Below are 20,351 nucleotides of genomic sequence, written 5' to 3'. Positions count from 1 at the left end.
CTCTCTGTCTTCTCATGGCTTAATAGTTCATTTCTTTTCAGCACAAAACAATATTCCATTGTCTGCATATGCCATACTTTATTTATCCATTCACTCAGTGAAGAACATCATGGTTGATTCCAAGTTTTGGCAATTGTGAACAAAACTGCTGTAAACATGTATCGGCCTCATACAGAATTAGACCTTCACCAATCAATCCTGTGGGCCTGTCAAACCCTCCTGGGAGTCTAAGCTGCTACCTTTGCTCTTTGAGGCCCCCAGATATTGAGATTAAGCCAGGGCTCATCATTGCTCCAAGGCAGGTGAGACAGAATCCTGTCCCTTGAGCAGCTCTTTAAAAAAAATGAGGACATTTGACATGTGGTCCAAGTCTTTCTCTCCTCAAGAATCTGGAACTTTAAAAAAACAAAAACAAAAAGACAAAACCTGTTCACTCTGTGTTGAGCCAGGAAGACAAATTATAGTGAGTGCCCGCGCACTGGTTCAAACTGCAACGTTCCTTCTCTGTAGTCCCTACGGGTCGAGTGTATGCCAGGCTCTGTCAGTGCTCCCAGAAAGGGGAGACGAAAGCCAGGTCTCAGGAAACACACGAAAAAGGTGCGAGTTGAGTATGCAGTCCTGCCGTCCCGCCGATGCCGGCTTCCGATCCGCGGCCGCGGCGCCCCTCCCGGTTCCCTGCCCCAGCCCGTGGCCGAAGCCGGCTCGGAGCGGTGGCGCCACGGTCGCGGAGCGGGGGCGCGGCGCCCACGCCTGGTCGCGTCCCCACCCTCCCCCACCGGACTCCCAGCGGATCGCACCGCACAACTCCCCCGGGGCTGTGAACGGATGGGTAGACGCCTGGGAGGACAGACGCTTCCCAGGTCCCGCACCCCTTCCTCCGGCCAGGCGGGCGGCTTGGAAGGACACACGCTTGTGTTAAGAGGGAGCCGCTCTGCTACGCAGGAAACCCAGACCCAGAAACGGGCCGTCTACGAGTGGTTTAGCCTTGGGCTCATCACGAGCGTTGCCTGACGGGAACTGCTTCCTTTGCCGCCGCTCCCCATTTCCCAAGCAGAAGGGCTGTCCGCACCAGACCCGACCCCTACCCGCAGCGGAGCACGCGGGGACAGCGGGGACCCCGCTATCCGAGGCCAATCGAGGCTCGAAGCCGCAGCTGGTGCTCTACGTAGCTGCTCTCGTCGCGCTGCGGCTGCTGCTCTACCAGCTGCGCACCAACTACCGCATAGCCATATGAGCTTGCTTTCTTAGCTTCGTGTTCGGCTGAGAGGGGCTGTTAATGTTAAGTTTCAGCTAGTCTTCTTGGAATCACTTTGGCTGGTCACATCTACTGCATTCCCCACCGCCAGAACAGGATTTTCCCCTGCACTATGATGTCAGTCCCTTGAGAGACTTCTTTCTAGTCCCTGACCTGGATGTGAACCAGTGGCTTCAAGGTATATGTGCCCTGATCCACTATTCTGAGTACTTTGTCACACCAGTCAATAATTCCAAAAGTCTGTCCTTGGATTCCTTTATTCTGAAGCACAGTCTGGAGTACACCATAGCTGTTCTCTCTTCTTGGATAGACTTCGTACCTGAAAATATCTTTTGGCCAGAACCTGAAGCAGATAACCTGGCTCAGTGCCACAGGCTTGCTGATGGTGATGTTTGGACAATGTCCAAGCAAAGCTGCCATTTTCACAGCTGTTTCCAAGTTCAACCACATGGTGCAGAATGAAAAATCAGAACCACAGACTCTAGTGGCAAGTGGAGTGTATGCCTTATTCCCTCATCCTTCTTATGTTGGGTGGTTTTAGGAGTGTCAGAACCCAGGTGATGCTGTGCACCCCACCTGTGGCGCTGGCTACACTGACAATGTGGCAAGTCTTTTGCAATTGAACGGAAGAGGAAATCACATTACATTCACTATTTTTTTGGAGAGGACTACCTGGAGTATAAGAAGCAAGTGCCCACGAGCCTGCTTATTATAAAAAGGAGTCAAGGTAGAGCTATGACACACTGGGGTTGGGGGAAGCTCCCACTTCATGCAGCACAGGACTAAACGGCCTCCGGTTGGCCACTCTACAGAATGGGTTGTCTTAATCATTTATGTCACCATTTACTCATCTGGAATATTGCTCAAGACTGAATAGTCAGAAGGCCTTAGGACCAAAGGACCTTCATCCCCACCCCAACTTCCTGGAGCAATGTGTTTTGGGGCTGAATCAAGATAGGAAACAGACTAAAGATGAATCAAGAGCAAATAACAGCAATATTCAGCAGTGCCCCCCACCCCCGAGTGTGCACTGGGGTGAGCCCAGGCCACATGCCATTCTTCCAGGCCACAGTACATTTAGGAATGTACTTGGCAGAGGTAGACTCATTACTCCTAATAAGGCTTCTTGAGCAGGAAGGGGTATGTGGGCACTAGTACTTTTTAGTGTTAAAAATATATTAAAAATCATTAACTAAAAAACACAAAATGGCACAACTTTAAGCTCATTTCTGTTCTTAGTGCATGACTATCTACACAGTTTGAAAGATACTTCCTTACAAGGCATTTTGACTTTTCATATATGCAGTAATATTTCCATGTCTATTTTATATATGATACATAGCAGTATACATTCAAAGACGAGTTGGGGTTTATAGCCCCACCTTTTATTTGGCAGAAAAGAAGTATTCTCAAGCAGACGATGTGCTGAGCAGCTTTGTGTTACAGGGACACCCCAAGCCAGGGAGTCTAGGAGCCCCTGCCTTCCTCCCAAGAGGTGGCTACTATCAGTGACAGACATGTCAAAGATGTGTCATTCGTTCTTCATTCAATTACTGAACACTCACTCTGAGCAGGGCATTGTTAAATACTGAGAAATATTCTCCATTTATTTAAAATTTTAGTTTTTTACCACAGTATAGGCTTTTTTTTTTAACCCGTTAACTGTTGATATCGATTACTATGTTATGTTCTCAAAATTTTATCGTCCCTAATGCCATTTCAAACTGTTTTCCAAAGGGGTTTGAGAGCACACACTACACAATTCAAGACCCATTTCAGTCATAGAGCAAATAATCCCAACTGATATTTAGTTGTACTTTTGTTTTTCAAGTTTAGGGAGAGTGGTTGGCTTTATGAGAAACACATAAAACCTTTAAAGACCCCTTTTATATTCAGGACTAGATAGGAACTTGGTCTCATTTTGAGATCCTTCTGTGCAGTTCAGCGGTGGTGCTGGAACACGTGAATGTGAAGGGGGCGGAGCCCGGCTGGAGCGGAGCCGTGATGCCAAGCCCACAACTCAGCCCTTGCGGAGTCACTTGCCTCACCTTCCCGAGCCTTGATCTACCCGTCTGCTGAATGGGGTCTGACCACCTACTACCTCACAAAGGGTTATGGAGACTTAAAAGACTCAAATGCTTTTAATACTTAGATGAGAGATGACATTAATGGAGTCTATACTGCGTAAGAGTTATGCAAAAATGAACTTGCAGTTAACTGTATCAGACACAAGAAATGTGTGTTCAAAAGGGCATTTTACCAATTCTATTTACCAAACTATTAATTTCTAGATTTCATAGCCTAATTAATTTTTTCATTATTACATATATCAATAGGAAAAAAGGGGGGAGAGAACTGTCCGTCTTCAGTTAAGGAGCTCATCGCAAAGGCTAGCTGCTTGTCCTCGGAGGACACAGGTGTTCTCTCCCACAAGTGTTCTCCCCTCTGGTGTTCTCTCCCACAAGCTCCATCTTTCACTGGTACCAGGTGACTTGATGCTCGTGAACAACTTATCAGATGGTATCAATGCTCGTGGACAACATTTCATCAGATGTCATCAGGTCTGTGTGCATGTGGGCCACTGTGGGCCTCCGCAGAATTGTGCCCTGTGTGATGAGGTGCGCGTAGCCTTCCTGGTGGGAGAAGGCATAACTGGAGCGCCGCGCGCGGGGCACCAAGGTGATCTCAGGCAGGGCCGCCTCCTCCTCCTTCTTCTTCTTCTCCTCCTCCTCCTCCTGCAGAGCAAACCAGTGAGCAAGTCAGCAGGCTCCCACACTGTGTTGACTGCTGTTGGCCACCTGCTCCCAGTGGGGGCCATGAATAACCCTTGGCCAGGCTCTTCCCTACCTAAGCTGACTACACGACTACACAATACTGTCCTTTTGTGACTGGCTTATGCCACTGAGCACAATGTCCTCAAGATTCATCCATGTTGTACCAGGGGTCAGAATTTCTTTTTAAAAACTGAATAGTATTCCACTGTGTGGATGAAACACACACTCTGCTTACCCTTCCATCTGTTGATAATCTTGGGGAGGAATTCCTAGTCTCCCCCTTTGCCTAGACCTTTCCAGGTCATCTGTCATCCCAACCCCAAGGCCTAGATAACTCACAGTGGGAGTATGACGACATCAGTGCTGGACCCAGACTGGCCACCTCCGTCCCGGAAAGTAGTTTCCTCTCGGTAGTCCTGGGCTCTGTTAGCTGCACCCACCTCCAGCTCTGCATTTCTCTGGGATCCTGCTCCCAGCAATGTGCAATGGGGACCCCACCACCCTTACCTTTGGGTGTGGCTGCTTGAGGGCTGCTTGGATGACTTGAAAGGCCAGTGTAGGCAGGGCGTTTACTGACACGGATAGCAGGACCACCAGTAGGGCGGTAGGGTGGGACAGCACATTTTTGTTGACATCTGGAGGAGACAAGGCAGAGTCACGGACTGGCCTAGAGTGGGTTCTCCCTAGAGTCTGCGTGGTGCTCTTTCTTCCCAACACCCCACCTCCTTCTCCTCACCCTTCATGCCAGCATGTCTTTGTATAAATCCCCCCAGACACAGGTCCCACCCATCTCCAGGGCTCTCTGCCCCGTCCCCTGCTGGGGGCTCACACAGAAAAGAAAAGGTCTTGGATGAGAGAGTGAAGAGCCAGAACCTCTGGGTGACGTAATTTATGACAACATAGAAGCAGAGGCTCAAGAAAATGGCCAGCACGGACAGGATGGTCCCGTACTTGATGATGAGGATAACCTGAATAGGAAAAAGGAAGGTTAAGCCAGGGGGGCGAGGACCCCAGCAAAAGGTTACATGGAGAAGGTCGAAGGGCAATACCTGCTAAGACCTCTCAGGCAAGGTCAAAAGGTGATGAGACCTTCACGGCCCATGCCCAGGGTCCCTCCAGGAGTGGGGTGGGCAGCAGCCCTGCCTACCTCCACGGTGACAGTCAGCAGGCCTGATGTAGCCATGACCACAGCAAAAGACTGATAGTCACTGATGGGTCCACCTATATCATGACTGATCCACAGGGTCATGAAGAAGTTGACCAGGGAGGTGGCTGTGCCATGGGTCATGGCTTGGAGGAAAACGAAGTAGTTGAAGAGTTTGTCTTTCTGGCCAGCAATGTAAAGTTCAGGCAGCTCCAGGCTCTGCTTGTCACTCACATCCTGGGGTGGGGTAGGGGTGGGGAGATGCTGGAGGTTGGTGGCACAGCAACATGCATGCTTGGCATGCCTGAATCATGCATTTGAGAAGGGTGAGATGGTAAATTTTGTTATTAGTGTTTTACCACCATTTAAAGAGATTTTTACAAAATGAAATGCGTCATATTCCTCAGGTCACACCAGACACACCTCAAGTGTTCATCATTAGCGTTGGTGGCTGGTGGCTGGTGGCTCCCCTCTGGACAGCATAGGCATGAGACACTCTCACCACCCTAACAGTTCTATTGGACTGTCCTAGTCTGGATCACTTAGCCAGACCATCTCAGGGATGGGGGCAGGGTAAACAGGAGAACCATTTCTTCTGATCCTCTCCCCATTATTGCACAGATGGGCAGAGAGTGGGACTGAAATTTAGGGACAGTAGCTGGGCAAGAGGGCTTTGCCCACTATCAAGTTGGGCTCTGGTGGGAACAGTTACATGGTAGTGGTCTCCCAGCCCTGCCTCCACCCCACCCCAGCCCAGCTCTCCAGGGGGTAAGGTGGGGCAGAAACAGAAGCATTTACAGAGAAGGAGGAAGCAAGCCCTCAGCCTGCTCACCTGCTCGAAGAGCCCAATGTACAGAACCGGGAGGGTGGTATACAGCAGGTTGAAGAGCGCCAGGAACCAGGCTTCATACAGAGGCTAGGGAGGGGGAAGGATGGGAGAATGTGGTTAGTGGTCAAATGCCAAAGAGCTGTAAATAGACACGCTCTTTACCTGGAGACCCACCCAAACGAGCTTGGCACCTGGGGAGGATTCCTGATAAGTTAGAAAATTCCCTTATAATCAGAGGTTAGATTCAGTGAGGCTGGGCAGAGAGAGAAGAAACAGAATCTAATTCTTTTCAAACAGCACCTCTGAGGGTTTATTTTAATTGCAGAGCTGCAAATAAAAGAGCTACAGGAGGAAAAATGGCTAAGAAGTGTGATTTTGGTCATTTTAGATTTAGGGAGTCACTGATAGGTAATAAAAGAGTTGGAAGACACCCTCCTAGACAATGAGCTCAATTAACTTCCTGCCCAATGCATGAATCAGTCCAGTTAAAGGATATGGAGCATTCTGCAAGTGATCAAATAATGATCAAAAATTTTTTAAAAATCAAGTTTCTCACTGTTGGAGGAAAAGAGTCATAAATGAATACCCTGGAAAAGGCGAAACTAAACTTTGACGTATGGGACTGGAATCAGAGGTATAAATGTGAACTCAATAGTTTTTTAATATACACAAGATAGATGGACAGACATATAAATAGAAATAGACAGAGATGTGTGTCTGTCCATGGGCTAATATGTGTACATTTCCTAGCTCTGTCTACCGAGAGCGTAATAGCTTCCCAGTAGCAATGAGCACACATCAAGCACTTACTTCTTGGTGCCTAACACTCCCCTTCTGTGATGAAAAGAACCAGGGCTCTTTATGGGAGTGACTGATCCCAGGGTTGGGGCAGGAAAAGAATAAAGTGATCCTGGAACCTCTGGAAGCACCAGAGGTGAAGATGTGCTCAGGGAAAAAACAGGCCCACAACAAAAGGGCAAGCCAGGAACAACCGGAGCAATGAAATCACAATAAAAAATATTCATAAGTCCATACTGATAAAAATAAATAATCTCATAAATAAATGAGGAAGGAGGAATGGTTGGTTCTTCCTATAGAAGAATCCCAGTTAACAAATGGAGGCAGATGAAATGCTGTCTTTATTAAGGTCAGGAACAAAACAAGGATGCCAGCCCTCACCGTCTCACTGGGACTTCTAGCCAGAGCAAGTAAGGAAGGAAAGGAAATAAAAGCATCCAAATTGGAGAAGAAGAAATAGAAAACACTATCTCAATTTGCAGATGACATGCAGAAAATGCTAAAAGATCCACCTGAAGTCTCCTAGAGCAAATAAAAGAAATTCAGCAAATTTTCAGGGCACAGGTCAACATAGAAAAACCATCAGTGTTTCTACACACCAGCAATGAGCAATCCCCAAAAGTAATTAAGAAAACAAATTCCATGTACAGCAACATCTAAAAGAATAAAATATCCAGAAACAAAAACGTAAAACAAATATCCAAACAAACACTATTCAAGGCTGCCCTCTGGTGAAGCTCCCCCTCAGCTGCCTGGTGTCAGTGACGGGATCTTATTCCCTTGCCAGGGCTGTCTGCTTTCAGACAGTTTCTTTTCACGCATGGGAAATCATCACCCTATGACTCTTTTCAGACTCCAGGAGGCACATCTACTCTTCACCATGATACTGTCAAGAGTGTCCTTGAAATCAGGATCCCACATCTTATCCTCTTGAGCGTTCAAGCTTTCCCTCTCTCCATAGAAGGAACTAGCCTTTGGAGCATCTGTCTTGACTTTAAAGCTCAAATATCCCAAATATCTTTGAAAATATTGGGCACAGAGCTGGGCCGGAATCATCCCTTTATCTGGACTCGTTACCTTTATAAATGCAGTTATAGAAAAGGTTGCATGGCTCTGTGACTTCAGGCAAGCCCTGCCCCATGAGAACCCCAGAGTGTGAGCAGTCCATGCCCATCACCCTCCTGGAAGCCATGGGATGGGTGCAGCACCCCCACCCCCAGAGAATCCCCAAAGGGCTGTTCCCTCCAGTGCACCTGGGCAGAGAAGCCACTGTAGAAACTGAACCAGATCTGGACCATCATGACGGCCAGAGTCTTGTAGACAAAGTAGCGCAGGAACTTGCAGACTCGCATGTAGGACCAGCGTCCGTGCACCAGCAGCAGCCGCCTCAGGAAGCAGAACTGGGCCAGCATGTAGTCGCTGTTCTGCACTGCCTGCATGCCCTCCTGGCCTGCTAGCCCTACACCGATGTCTGCAGCTGCAGGGATACATGCAGCCTGTTGGCCCTGGGCCACTCCAGCCTGCCACAGGCCTCCTCCCCAGGACTAGTGTCCACCACCCATTCTTTATTTACTTATTTTTTTTGCCCACTACCCACTCTTAATCATGTTGATGTCATTGGCGCCATCCCCAATGGCCAGGGTCACGACCTTCTGGTATTTCTTAACCAGTGCCACAATCAAGGCCTTCTGCTTGGGCGTCACCCGGCAGCAGATGACCGCTTGGCACCTCGAGGCCAGTTCCACAAAAGCCTGTTTCCACCACACCTCAGGGATCTCCTGGGTGTTGGTGTCCTTGTTCTGCACCACGAAGCCTGTTGTGCTTCTCATCAGTTTGTCCTGCCAGCAAGAGCGGGTAGGGGTAGGGGAGCACATCACTCTCCCTGCACTTACCCTTCACCAATGCCCCCAGCTGGCTGCTCCTCCTCCTCGGCTACTCCAAACCCCAGGCTGGACTTGACCGTGTGGGCCCCGGGTCTGAGAAACATCTCTTGGCAGCATTTGCTTTGGCTTTTCCAAGAATCCCCCCTCACCCCTAGTATGCTGCTCTTTCTGGGGGCCCCACAGTCAGTCCTGAGCTGACACTGACCAGGAACTCTCCAGAAACGACCATGGCAGCCATCTCGACCTGTGGCAGGTTACTGTTATTCTCCCGGTAGGCCTCCAGGATCGAACTGCAGGGACCCAGTTGGGGCTCAGCTACGCCCAGGCACAAGCTTCTTTACATTTCCTCCCCCCAGTTGTGCCTCAGTTTCGCCATCTGGGAGTCCAGCCAGGTGGAGGCGAAAACACTCTGAAGACCCCCAAGGCCACACCTGGGAGGCCATGGGTGTCCCCCATCCCCCTACCCTCACCGTGCCCCAACCCAGCTCATCCTTCCCACCCCCAACTCCTTACAAGATCTGCTCCTCCTGCAGAATGAGCATGTCTTCGGACAGCAGCTGGCACGCAAAGCCAATATTCACTGCGGTCTCTGCAAAGTGGCTCAGCTTAGCCCCCGCCTAGGGCCGTGCCTACCCTGCCCTGCCCCCTGGCTACCGCAGCTGGTGCAGAGGAGGGCAGCTGGAGCCAGGCTGGCTAAGGAGAGCCAGCCCTGAGACTTCAGCTGCAGCTCCGGGCAAAGGGGCCTGTACTCCGCCTGCCTGGGACCAGGGCTCAGGGGTTATTTACACCCATCATGCTAAGGCCCCAGGTACTTTTAGAACCCACAAAAGTGACTTAATTTCTTTTAAATTCAGAAGAATAAAAAATGAGTATGTATTCCAGCCTGTACCTTTGTCTTTATACTAACATAGCTGTAAAACATCATCTTACATAGTTTGTGTGTACGTGCCTCCTGCCCACAGAAGTGCTGATGTGACTCTGCCGGCCCCATGTCCAGTGGCATCCCAGAGAACCCAGAGTGTGGTGGGGGAGAGGCGGCTCCAGGGACACAGGGCCTGGGGTTCCATGCCAGCTTTGTTTCTAATTAGCTGGGCAACCTCCAGCAGGTACCCTGAGCTCTCCAACTCAGCTGGGCCTATCTAACACACAAGGGTAACAAGGGTCCCAACTCATGGTGTTGCCATGAGGGCTCCAGAAGCCCTCAGTACACCGTGCCACAGGCCTGAGGGCAGTGACTGGGGAAACCCAGCAGTTCTAAACACCCCATTTCTCCCTTACCCCAGATAAGGTGGGGGCAGGGCTGAACCTAGACAAAAGAGACGGGCTGATGGCGGCACTGAGGGCACGTACGAGTTGTCTCCCACCTGTTGATGGCCACCCTGGGACCTACCTTGCTTGTCTCCTGTGAGTACCCATACTTTGATATTCCCTTGCTTGAGACATTGGATAGTTTCGGGGACACCGTTCTGGAGCCTGTCTTCAATTGCTGTGACACCCAGCAGCTGGGGGGACAGGAGGGAACAAGGAGCAGACTGAGCCGGGACCCAGCTACCCTGGCATGGGTGGGAGACTCAGGGTCCCGCAGCAGGTTGGAGCTATGGTGTTGGAGCTCACTCACCCCATGCTGTGCCCACCTGGAGGTTCTGCTCTATCTCCTCGTACACCCCGTGCAGCACCTGGGCCCGGTTCTGAAGCAGGACATTGGCGTCCTGATGTCGCTGGCACCAGCCCTTGTACATGTCTTCATCCACCTTCTTGTAGGCCAGGCACAGCGTGCGCAGGGTCTGCTCTGCAAAGGACTGGGGCCGGCCCGGCGGGCAGGTGCCACCCGTTACCACCCTGCTTCCCCAGGTTCTTCAGCCATTGCCTCTGTCAGTTCCTCTCCCTCTGCCTGGGCTACCTGAACCCTGACTGCACTTCCCCAGTTCTCCGAGTCCAGCCGCCTGCCCCTGACTCCCCCTCCCGGCACAGCAGGGCACTCCTAAGAAGTTCTAAATGAGAGGCTTGTGACATTCTTTGCACAAACACACCCCCTGGCCCTTGTGCTGGGTGATGCTGGGGATGCAGCAAAGCCTTGGGGAACCCCAAAGGCTCAGGGCTGGGCCACAGTGGGGTAGCATGGCATGACATATCAGCCCCATGTTAGGGTCAGACAAGAAAGTCTCCCTGAACCTTCAGGACCCTAAGGAACAAAAGATCCTAAGTAACACAGTGGAGCAAAGTATCCAAACAGAGGGGGCAGTGTGTGCAAAAGGCCTGGGGCATCATCTGAGGATGGGGGAATCTGCAAGCCAGAAACTAGGGTCCTGAGGAACTCCTTGGGGGTCAAAGAAAGCCAGTCTAGACAGACCAGCAGAAGACATAATGACACAGCCTCAAAAGCCTGGCTGAGGAGTTTGGGCTTTACCCACAAAGACAGAGATTTGGGGCAGGGAGGCTCAGTATGTCCCAGAACCCAGGTCTGGCTGGGAGACGTTCAGTGGGGGTTGGGAGAAGGGTGTCCAGGGCCAAAGCCGAACCACAGAGGATTCCTTGTGTAACCCAGAAAAAAATTACCCCTCTGTGCAAGGGTAGCATGGAGTTCAGATCCTCCCTGTGCATGTGTGTTGAGGGAAGGGCATAGCATGGCCAGCTGTACCTGATCACCCTATGTACCTGAGGCCATTTCTCTGCACATCCTCCTCCTCCACCCTCCGCTCCCTCCTCCCACCTTCCCATGGGGACTCACAGTTAAGGCCTCTTCCGTGGCTGCTTTTGTGATCTGCTCTTTCTTAGTCAATCCTTTTGTAAGCAAGCGACTTAAGATGACAGTGTCTGCACCTTTGGTGTAGAGGTAGATGGAGCCCTCGGGGTTTCGGACTGTAGGAGAGGCCTGGCTGACCATAAGCGCTCCCCTTCCTGCCCACCTCCACCCCAGGGCTGAGGGTGCTCACCCAGCACGGACATCCGCTTTCGAACGCTGTTGAAGTCCATCATGGCCAGGACCTGGTACACACGCTGCTCCCCTAGCTCCACTACCGTGATGCTGTCCTGTGTGCGCATCAGGAACACATAGCCAAAATTCCGGGCTGCCATGACCAGGGCCTCCTCATCAGGGGACGCTGCCTGGTACAATAGCTGGTCTGGTAAGGGAGGGGACCATGGGGGTAAGAAGGGGAGCACATTCACTGAGAGCCTGCTATCTCTCGTGGGGACCCACCACCTGTCTCAGTAGCCCAGGAGAGGAAATGGACACATTGAGTGCTCACCAGAAACTGATAGGACAATGACCTCTTGGGCCAGTACAACCTCTAAGCTGAATAAAAGAAGGTGGGCACGTGGGTCCCAGTCTAGATGGCCCTTCTTCTCCCAGCTCAGTAACAGATCTTGAGCCCCAGGCCTGAGCACCCTTGAAACTGGATGACAGGAGTCCTGGAAGTTGGGCTGGACCACGTTTCAGGTCAGCAGACCACCTCAGGAAGCCCAGGGCCTAAAACGCAGGAGAGCTCTCACCGCCTTTCTCCTCCACCATCACCGTGTGGCAGATGGCCAGCAGGCGCCAGAACTCCTGCACCATCCTGTCCTTGTTGCTGCGTACAACGTTCAGGAGCCTAGCATTCCGGAAAAGTAGCTTCCTGTCGGCAAACTTGTTCCAGAGGTAGGGGCTCTCCTTAGTCAGGGCCTCCTCCTTTTCCGGGTTGTAGACAATGCCACCGATGCAGCACTTCTTGAAGGTCATAATGTTCTGTGTGAGTGTGCCAGTCTTGTCCGAGAAGAGGTACTCCACTTGGCCCAGCTGGACACTGAGGCTGGTGTTGCGGGCTTTGGCAGGAATGTCCTGGGGCTCATAGTACATCTCCATGTCCCAGTCGATGAAGAAGCTGTTCCCCAGGTAGATGAATTCAGCTCTGCAAACACACGCTGGGTCACACCCTGGCCTTAGCCCACCTGACTGCCCACTTCTCTCTGGCTGAGTAGTGGGCAGGGAGGAGGCCCCAGGACTCACATGATGAACATGGCCATGGGCATCATGACGCTGAGCAGGATGAGGAAGCTCAAGAAGATAAGGAAAGACTCACTGGTCGCACTGTACTTGTGCGTCTCAGGCACATAGTAGTGCTTGGTCCTGAATTTCTTCACTTCCATCGAGAAGCCGAAGGTCAAGGCCAGGGAGATCAGCACCACGAACATGAAGATCTGCTCAGCAAACAGGAGATGGGGAGCATGTGGAGGGACCCAGGGAAGTACCACGACAACACAGCACAAAAGAGAAACAGGAGATGAGAAGCAACCCCCCACACACATGAGCTCTGCCATCAATCAGGGTGGGAGAGGGGGTTGGGAAGAGGTAGCTGGAAGTCCCAGGGGGTGGGGAGGGAAACTTGCAGGGGTTGTGCTAGGTTTTTTGGCTGTTGTTTAAAAAATTATTACAATGATTTTTATTTAAAAAGACAAAGTTGATTAGGCAGAAAGAATTGTTAAATACATGTCCATGTAGGGTGGGTGAACATTTTATCATCTCCTGTGGCTTTGGGAAAATGTCAGGATCAAAACATTTTTTAATATTATGATTATAAGAAGATTCTCTGGCCCACAGGGACCTGTCTGTAGGCTCACAGTGCACACGTTTTGCAGAGGAGGGAAACTGAGGCCTGAAAAATGACATCTGGGGCTTCTATCTATGGGGAGGGGCCTTTTCCCTTCCCTCTTCTGGGAAGGCAGGGGCACTGGGCAGCTCACCAGGATCACCAGCCTGTTCATCAGACCATCTATCTTAGTACTCTTCAGATGGACCTTGCCACAGTTCCTCATGATCTTTGTGTCAAAACCTGCAGTGTTTGCATCCATCTGTCTTTCCATCCATCCACACCTGCATCCATCTCATCCTCCATCCCTTTATGTCACCCCACCCCTCTACTCACCCATCCATCAACATGCCCAGCCACCCAGCCATCTACATCCAAGGGAGCTGCTGGTTCAATATGTCCATTTCCACACTTTTAGAACCCGGGCTCCAGGCAAACCATGCTGGGAACTCCACATCTTGTGGCAGCAAACACATGGCAGCCAGGCTCTGGCCTTGTGACTTCTTGCCAATAACTTCAGGATTCTCACCTACCACCACCAGGACAGCTCATTCTTGATGCCTCAGCATCAAGTGTCCGTACCAGCATAGATGACCATTCCATAGCAGGTGTCTGTGTTTCGGATCTTGCAACCACGTAGGAGGATGTTGCCACTGTCCAGGGAATATTTCTTGCCCTCCCATTCCAGGCACCCCAAAAAGTTGTGCATCCGACTGTTGGGTTCCTCACACACCACCTTGCCTACGGACAACAGGGTAATCAGGGAGCCAAGCGGCATGGCTGGAGTCGGCCACTCCTCTGCATTGTAGGGGGACAGAGTGTGGGGAACAATCCCCCTCAACCTCTGACTCCAGCCACCCTCACACTGGCCCAAACTTGCCCCACGGGCACCTCCACCCCCTGCCATGCAGACTCCTCTCCTCTCCTGGATGCTACAAAAGCTGGCTGTTAGTCCTCAGGGACTTTGTACATGCTCTTCCTGTGCTAAGACTCATCCCTCCTCAGAGAACCACTCGGATCCTCTAGCCAGATCTGGTTTCCCCCACCAAGCCCCCTTCTTCCTGGGTACAATCCTGAGAGGTCACTAGACATTTATTCTTGCTGGTAGCATCTTGGATACCTGCAAGTTCTGTGAGAAGAGGCACCAGCCTCGTCTCCATCGTGCTGGGACCCTGGTACCCAGCCCAGCCCCTGGTATACAGTGCCTGGCCCTCAACATAAGTAAGGGTTTTCCCCAGATATCATAAAAACAAATGCAACCACTGCTTGTGTGTCAGGAGCAAAGTGGCCATGATTTGAGAGAAAGCTTCTGCTCTAGCACCAATTAGAATAACCTGTCTTTGCAACAAGACAGGAGACTAATAATGTACCTTGTTGCTGTGTCCCCGGCAAACAGCTGTAGCTTTTTATGTCTCACTTTTCAGGTGAGAAATAAGAATATACTGTGATGGATAGGTTGGTTCCCTGCCTCCGTGCACACAACAGGCCGCATTTTTTCTTAAACAACCAAAAACATTTGCTTTACCATGATCATTTTTTTTTAAATGTAATGCCTGATAAAACAGTGCAGCATGTGTTGTAACAATAATAGAAAATACCCCAACTGTTATGTGGACTTAAAGGACATGAAACAGGCCTGGGATAAGCTGGCTTGTTAAAAGCTGTCTCACCCCCCAGCAAACCTCATCACCACCCCCTAAAACCCAGTGAAGTGGGGGATTTTCATGCCCACTATACAGAGGGGCAGACAAAGGCCAGGTAGGGTGGATGAACTCTCACCATGGAAGGAGGCCATATTTCTTACACTGGTAAGTTCTTGGTGCGTGACCATCAGGGCCTGCCGGTACTTCAAGTTGGTCTCCCTGGTTACAAAAAGCAGAGTGAGGTGAAAAGCGCGGACAGACTACACCCAGGCTAGGCACCCACACCCTTTTCCAGAGTCATTCATTTTCACTGAGGCCCTACTGTGCATACCAGCTGCCAATCTCTGGGCTAAGGCCCGAGAGGAAGAGGGCCTTGCCCATGGCCCCAAAGAACATTAGCAAAGTGGCTGAGTCCAGACCCCAGACCTTCTTTCTTAATTCTGGTTACTCACACCTGGAGCACAGTAGGGCTTCCAGAACTGCTGATGCAGAGAACATGGGTCCTTCATTTGAATTAATGTGATTGCCTCCTGCCAGCTTGCAGGTGCCCTGCAAATGTTCCTGGGATGAATGACCTAACTATCCAGTAAGCTTGTAGAGCTACGTTCTGTGGCCATTTAGGGGAAGGGGACGGCCATGTTGGCTCCCAGGACCCAAACCCCTCCTGATGATGTGCGCCTCACCCATCGATGTCAGCCGTCTCCACATAGCACAAGCTGCTGGGCTCTGTGCTGGCCAACAAAAGCACATCAGCCTGGGGTGCAGGAAGTAAACAGCATTACAGGGGGATCGGGAAGAAGACAAGTGGGAAGGCAGTCATCCCCCAGGACTGGGGAGTTCTGGTTCGGGCTGACCTCTACTCACCGGGACAATGTTGTCATTGTGTAGACAGACCAGGTCCCCCACACACAGGTCCTTCCATTTTTTAAGCAGAAAGCTGTAGAAGGTAGAAAGCAGGTGTGAGAGGAGGATCCAACCAGCCCATCTTTGGAACCCCTGCCGCCCCCACCCCCATCCCGTCTACCCCTACAAACTGGAGGAACAGCAGGGCGGGGCTTGCAGGTGTCCCTGTGCTGCTTTGCCTCCCTGCATGCCCATCTGCAGGTCTTTGGGGGGGGGGGGTTGCAGCCCATACAGGAAGTCCAACCTTCCCTAACCTCCCCCAGCCCCTGGTTCTGATCCAAGTCCTTTCAAACTTTCTCTGCCTCCCCCTTCAGCTGAACTCTTAGTCCTGCGAAGGTTAACTATGAGGACCTCACCCTCTGTTCCCATCACAGGGCCCTCCTCCAGGCCTGGTAGACAGCAGGCATCTATTAAATACTGGCTGGGTCCCTGTCAGACATCAGGCTCAACCAGGGTGTCTGGGGGGGCATGGAAGGTTCCAGGTACTCAGCTGGGCACACCTCCCTGATATGTCTCCCCCTACACACACACACCTAGCTGTCCTGGAGTTCCCTTCCTCAGGATGACAATCCCACACAGTGCCAAAGGCCTCACCTCTCCCCTACCAGCATCTGGCAGGGCCTGTTGTTGATGCTCTTGTCACTCCTATGTCGCCCCTGAGTCAACAGGGGTGGGTCAGAGGGGTGGCATGCCACAACCTTGTCCCCCACCCTGTCCCCACACTGCCCTGGTGAGGTGCAGACCCAGGTGCAGAGCAGTTCCAGCTCACACGTGCAGTCCCAATAATGAGCATATGCCAGTCACATCTGTCCAGGAACCCTGGCAGGGGAAGTGGAGCTGCTGGGACAATGGCTATTGGCAGCAAGGGCCAAAGGGACATGGGGCACCTGCATCTGTCCCTTGTAGCAGCAAAACAAGGATCCCACTCTGCCCCCAATCCCTTCCCCAGCTGTCCCTCAGCCCTACTTACAATGTCGTCCAGCAGGTTCCTAAAGGCCCGGATGATGAGGAGGCAGATGAGTGGGGTAAAGAGAGTGAACCAGGGCATCGTGGAGACTGCAGGGACGAGGCCCTGACACAGAGGGTGGGTCACATTGACTCACCATCCCTGGACATTACCCCCAACCCCATTCCCCCTGCCTTCCCACCCAGTCCCTCAACTTGGCATCCTGTATCTCACCACCAAGCCATCTGGGCCTGGGGTTAGCCACCTCTGCCCACAAACCCTGAGACAACTACCCTCAACTCCTTGGCCAGCACTTCTCCCTGGCAAACTCATCCCCCTTCCGTGCCCGGCTCCCATGCCACATCCTCCAGGAAGCCCTACCAACCCCAAGCTTGTTCCCTCCTGAAAGCCTTGGCTTTACTGTTTCCCTCCCTGTAACCCTGTTTTTCCCAGTCACCCTTCAGGCCTGAGTTCCAAGTGAACCCCAACCTAGGTGAGGGTGGATCCTCTTCCTGTCACCTTAAACCATGTCCCCGCCATGTGGTTTAATGACAGTGGTTATCAGGGCCACAGCTGGGTCCCCAGTGTCTAACATAGGACCTGCACAGTATGTTCATTGGATCGATGGATAAAAGCAGAGAGTCAAACCAGAATGACACATTGGGAAGGGGTCAGGCCGCTGTTGTCCAGCTCACCAACTGAGAGAGGGACTGCTCAGGCTACACAGCTGCCCCTCTGGCAGAGCCAGCTGCTGGGAAGTGGCTCAGTAAGGCCTGAGAAGCTGATCTCAACTCTTCTATCCTTCTCATGCTTTGGAGTCAGCTCGGTGGGCTGGGGCCAAGGGTATCATGTGGCCAAGGCTGTCCATCCTGGGAAGGAACTGTGCCATCCTCAGACCCAGAGGAGCCACTCATGCACCATCGTTATACATATACTGAGCATGTCCTGTGAGACAGGCCCTGAGCTGGGCAGGGGGACACAGCTGCAGCCATGAAGGTGCTTCCAGCGTGTAAGGAGCCAGACACTGATCCCCCTTGCCCTACCCACCCACCCACCCAACCAAACAAAAAACAACCAAACAACCACACAAACTTAACCTCCACCACACCCCACTGTATGTCTACAGAACCATGGGTCAAAGGTGATCAGGAAGGGCTTCCTGGAGGAGGCGATATGAGCAGGCAGAAGAAATGTATGTGAACAGGTGCTGACGCCTGGGGCTGTCCCCACTCCCACCTTCACCCTGCACCGCCCTACCTGGAGGAGGATGACAAAAAGGAAGTAGAGGTTGGACATTCGACGAAACTGCTCATACAGGTTTAGGGGCAGGAAGGAGAAGAAGTTATATTTGGCCGTGTGGATGGTGTTTCCCTGAAAGGAGAGCCAGCAGTGTGGGGGCACTGCCCAGGCTGGTTCCCCGTGTTGACCTTGCCCTGCCCTGCCCTTTGGCTTTAGTCAGCAGTATTTTAGCACCCAGTGCCTGCAAAGCCTTGAGCCAGCATTAACGGAGCCATACTGGATACAAAGACTCAGAGCCTGATGAATCCATTGTACTTTGAAGGTTTAGTATTATTTTTACATGAACTGGGATTGGGGAGGTGCCAAGGAAAAACTCCAGCACCAAATTGGTGGTTCACTCATGATTAAAATTGGGGGAAGGGGTGGGAAGAGGTAGGGCCGGGCAGCAGGGCTGGGGTCACCCACCTTGTACTTCTTCCTCTTCCAACACAGGAAGAGTTTCTCCTTGAACTGACTGTTGTAGGAACGGTCATTGGCCTTCACCTCCCAGGTGAACGCTGGAGATAGAATGGGGCAATGCAAGCGGAGAAGACACTGCCAAACGATCTTCCAGAGGGCGAATGGGACCCGGGGGAACCCAGAGGCTGGGGATGCCTGGCTCAGGGCCATGGGTGTGAGAGCTGGTAAACAAACACCACCCTGACCCAGTCCCTAGGCTCAAAGGACCCCCTGGCGGATCCATTCACGTCCATTCTTTCTACAGAGGGGGTGAACCTGAAGGCTTGGCCAGCAGCCCCCAATTCCTGAGTCTAGCATTCAGTCATGGGATTAAGAACTATTTGTAACCCCACGAGAACCCCACGCTGGGTCTGTCAAATGGGTTGGGGGGGGTCTCCCTGTCCCCACATTTCAGCCACCACCCCTCTGCAAGGCCCCTTGGCTTCCTCACAGAGCCCCCACACCCCACAGGTGGCTCCAGAACATGCACCTGAGCTCTCCTCCTCAAGGTATTCGCTGTAGTCCAGGTTGCCCTTGCTGGTGGTGCTGTCAGGGAAAGGGGCCCAAGGTCACACCACAGGCCCAGCCCTTGCTAGACACTGTCCATTAACTCTGCCCTCTCCAAAATGTCTCCTCCCACTTCCACTGGCTCTGAGGGTCCAGCCATTGACTCTGGGTCCTGCCCTGGGTATCCGGGGCCTCCACGGGCTCCCCCACGAGTCCCCCCAGGATGAAGGATTCTAACCTCCGGCCGCAGCTACCCACCGCCCTCAGGCTGCTGGACCTCAGGCCAGGCCGCCATCACCTCCTGGGTCTCTCCGCTGCCCCGAATGCCACGTGGTCCCCAATGGCCAATGGCCACGGCAGCGGGGTTCTGTCAATGTTTGTTGACTGACTCCGTGGACCTCAGGGTAGCGTTACGTCGCTAAGTGTGTACAGGAGGCCGAGCTGCTGAGAGGTCTGAGCGGTCCGGAGGCAGTTATAGCCATGACGGAGGCCGACCTCGGACTTTCCACAGAGCCCGAGCCTGGCCGCTTCCGTTCCCACCATCTAGTTCATGGTCACTCCTCCTTCAACCCCAGGAATGTGTCTCGCTAGGGAGCTCCCCTCCCGTGGGCAGCTCTCCAAGCCCTTGCCGGGCGGTTCCCTAGGCCTGCGGAGCACCCGCCCCGCGTGCTTGGCCAGCAGCCGGCTCACCCTTCCGGTTTCCGCTCATTCTTCTCAGACAGGCCCAGGCCGGGCTTCCGCAGCAGGCGCCTCTTCCGGGCTCCCTCTCTGCCTGGGGTGTCCCCCATCCCAGTCTCATCACCCTCTTCCCTCTGCCCTTCTTTCCCTGCCTGGGCAGCCGGCTGAACTGCAAACCTCCCAAGTGTCCAGGGCTGCGGCCACACTGGGGCCCTTACGGCCACCGTTAAAGCCGTTAGGAGGCTGTCAAGGGTTCTAAAGCACACTGCGCAGCCGTGCGGTGGGGCTAAGACAAAAGGCGGGGCCTTGACACATCAGGGCGGGGCCTTGTGGGTGGGGCCTGTGGGTGGGGCCAGGGCAGAGGCGGGGCTTGGTAGGATCTCTGGAGTGGTGCCAGCATAGGGGTTCTCTGCGGTGGGTCAGAGGGCAGGCTCTTGCATAGCGTTGGGTGGGATAAGGGGGGATCTTAATACACGCTAGGATCTTAAGGGGCTTGTTATTTAGGGGCGGATCCTTGCAAAACTGGGCCTGAATTTGGTGGATTGGAGCTGGCAGGGTTGGGCGGTGCCAGGATGGGACTAAGGGTGGAGGAAAGATGGCACTAGTACACTGGTATGTATTCTGCAAGTTCCGAGTCTGAACTGCCTGGGTTTTCACATCTCCTATATACACAGGCGTATTGTTGGGCA

The 20,351-nt window shown here is 52.5% G+C and overlaps 1 protein-coding gene and 1 pseudogene across 1 annotated transcript; one reads left to right on the top strand and one right to left on the bottom strand.

Annotated features, from left to right (window-relative positions):
• The first annotated feature begins 528 nt into the window (after positions 1 to 528).
• LOC136319429 (protein-S-isoprenylcysteine O-methyltransferase-like) lies at positions 529 to 1,994 on the top strand (annotated as a pseudogene).
• Positions 1,995 to 3,768: 1,774 nt separating this feature from the next.
• On the bottom strand, positions 3,769 to 19,772 carry ATP8B3 (ATPase phospholipid transporting 8B3). The gene is made up of 27 exons (XM_066252693.1): positions 19,675 to 19,772; positions 18,962 to 19,023; positions 18,445 to 18,536; positions 17,998 to 18,111; positions 16,765 to 16,866; positions 16,389 to 16,450; positions 15,756 to 15,828; positions 15,575 to 15,645; positions 15,028 to 15,110; positions 13,831 to 13,989; positions 13,609 to 13,616; positions 13,403 to 13,510; positions 12,669 to 12,859; positions 12,169 to 12,570; positions 11,617 to 11,810; positions 11,412 to 11,542; positions 10,318 to 10,482; positions 10,074 to 10,185; positions 9,197 to 9,272; positions 8,889 to 8,973; positions 8,398 to 8,638; positions 8,054 to 8,277; positions 6,006 to 6,089; positions 5,177 to 5,410; positions 4,859 to 4,997; positions 4,537 to 4,664; positions 3,769 to 3,990 (listed from the first exon to the last, which is right to left on the bottom strand). Exons 1-27 carry the CDS (start codon positions 19,770 to 19,772, stop codon positions 3,769 to 3,771), a joined length of 3,660 nt encoding a protein of 1,219 aa, XP_066108790.1.
• Positions 19,773 to 20,351: the final 579 nt, after the last annotated feature.

Source organism: Saccopteryx bilineata, chromosome 1 (assembly GCF_036850765.1).
Source record: "Saccopteryx bilineata isolate mSacBil1 chromosome 1, mSacBil1_pri_phased_curated, whole genome shotgun sequence".
In the NCBI taxonomy this organism is placed as follows: Eukaryota; Metazoa; Chordata; class Mammalia; order Chiroptera; family Emballonuridae; genus Saccopteryx; species Saccopteryx bilineata.
This window is presented reverse-complemented; position numbering and strand designations above follow the sequence as displayed.

Bases quoted from the DNA above. Each gene is read 5' to 3' on its own strand.
- ATP8B3 (XM_066252693.1), bottom strand. From the start codon at position 19,772: ATGGGGGACACCCCAGGCAGAGAGGGAGCCCGGAAGAGGCGCCTGCTG. The intron at 18,537-18,961 runs GTTCTGGAGCCA...TTCTATCTCCAG, and splicing joins GGAGGAGAGCTCAGGTGCAT to CGTTCACCTGGGAGGTGAAG. The intron at 13,990-15,027 runs GTGAGAGTTCAT...TGTTGTCCGTAG, and splicing joins AAATATGGCCTCCTTCCATG to GCAAGGTGGTGTGTGAGGAA.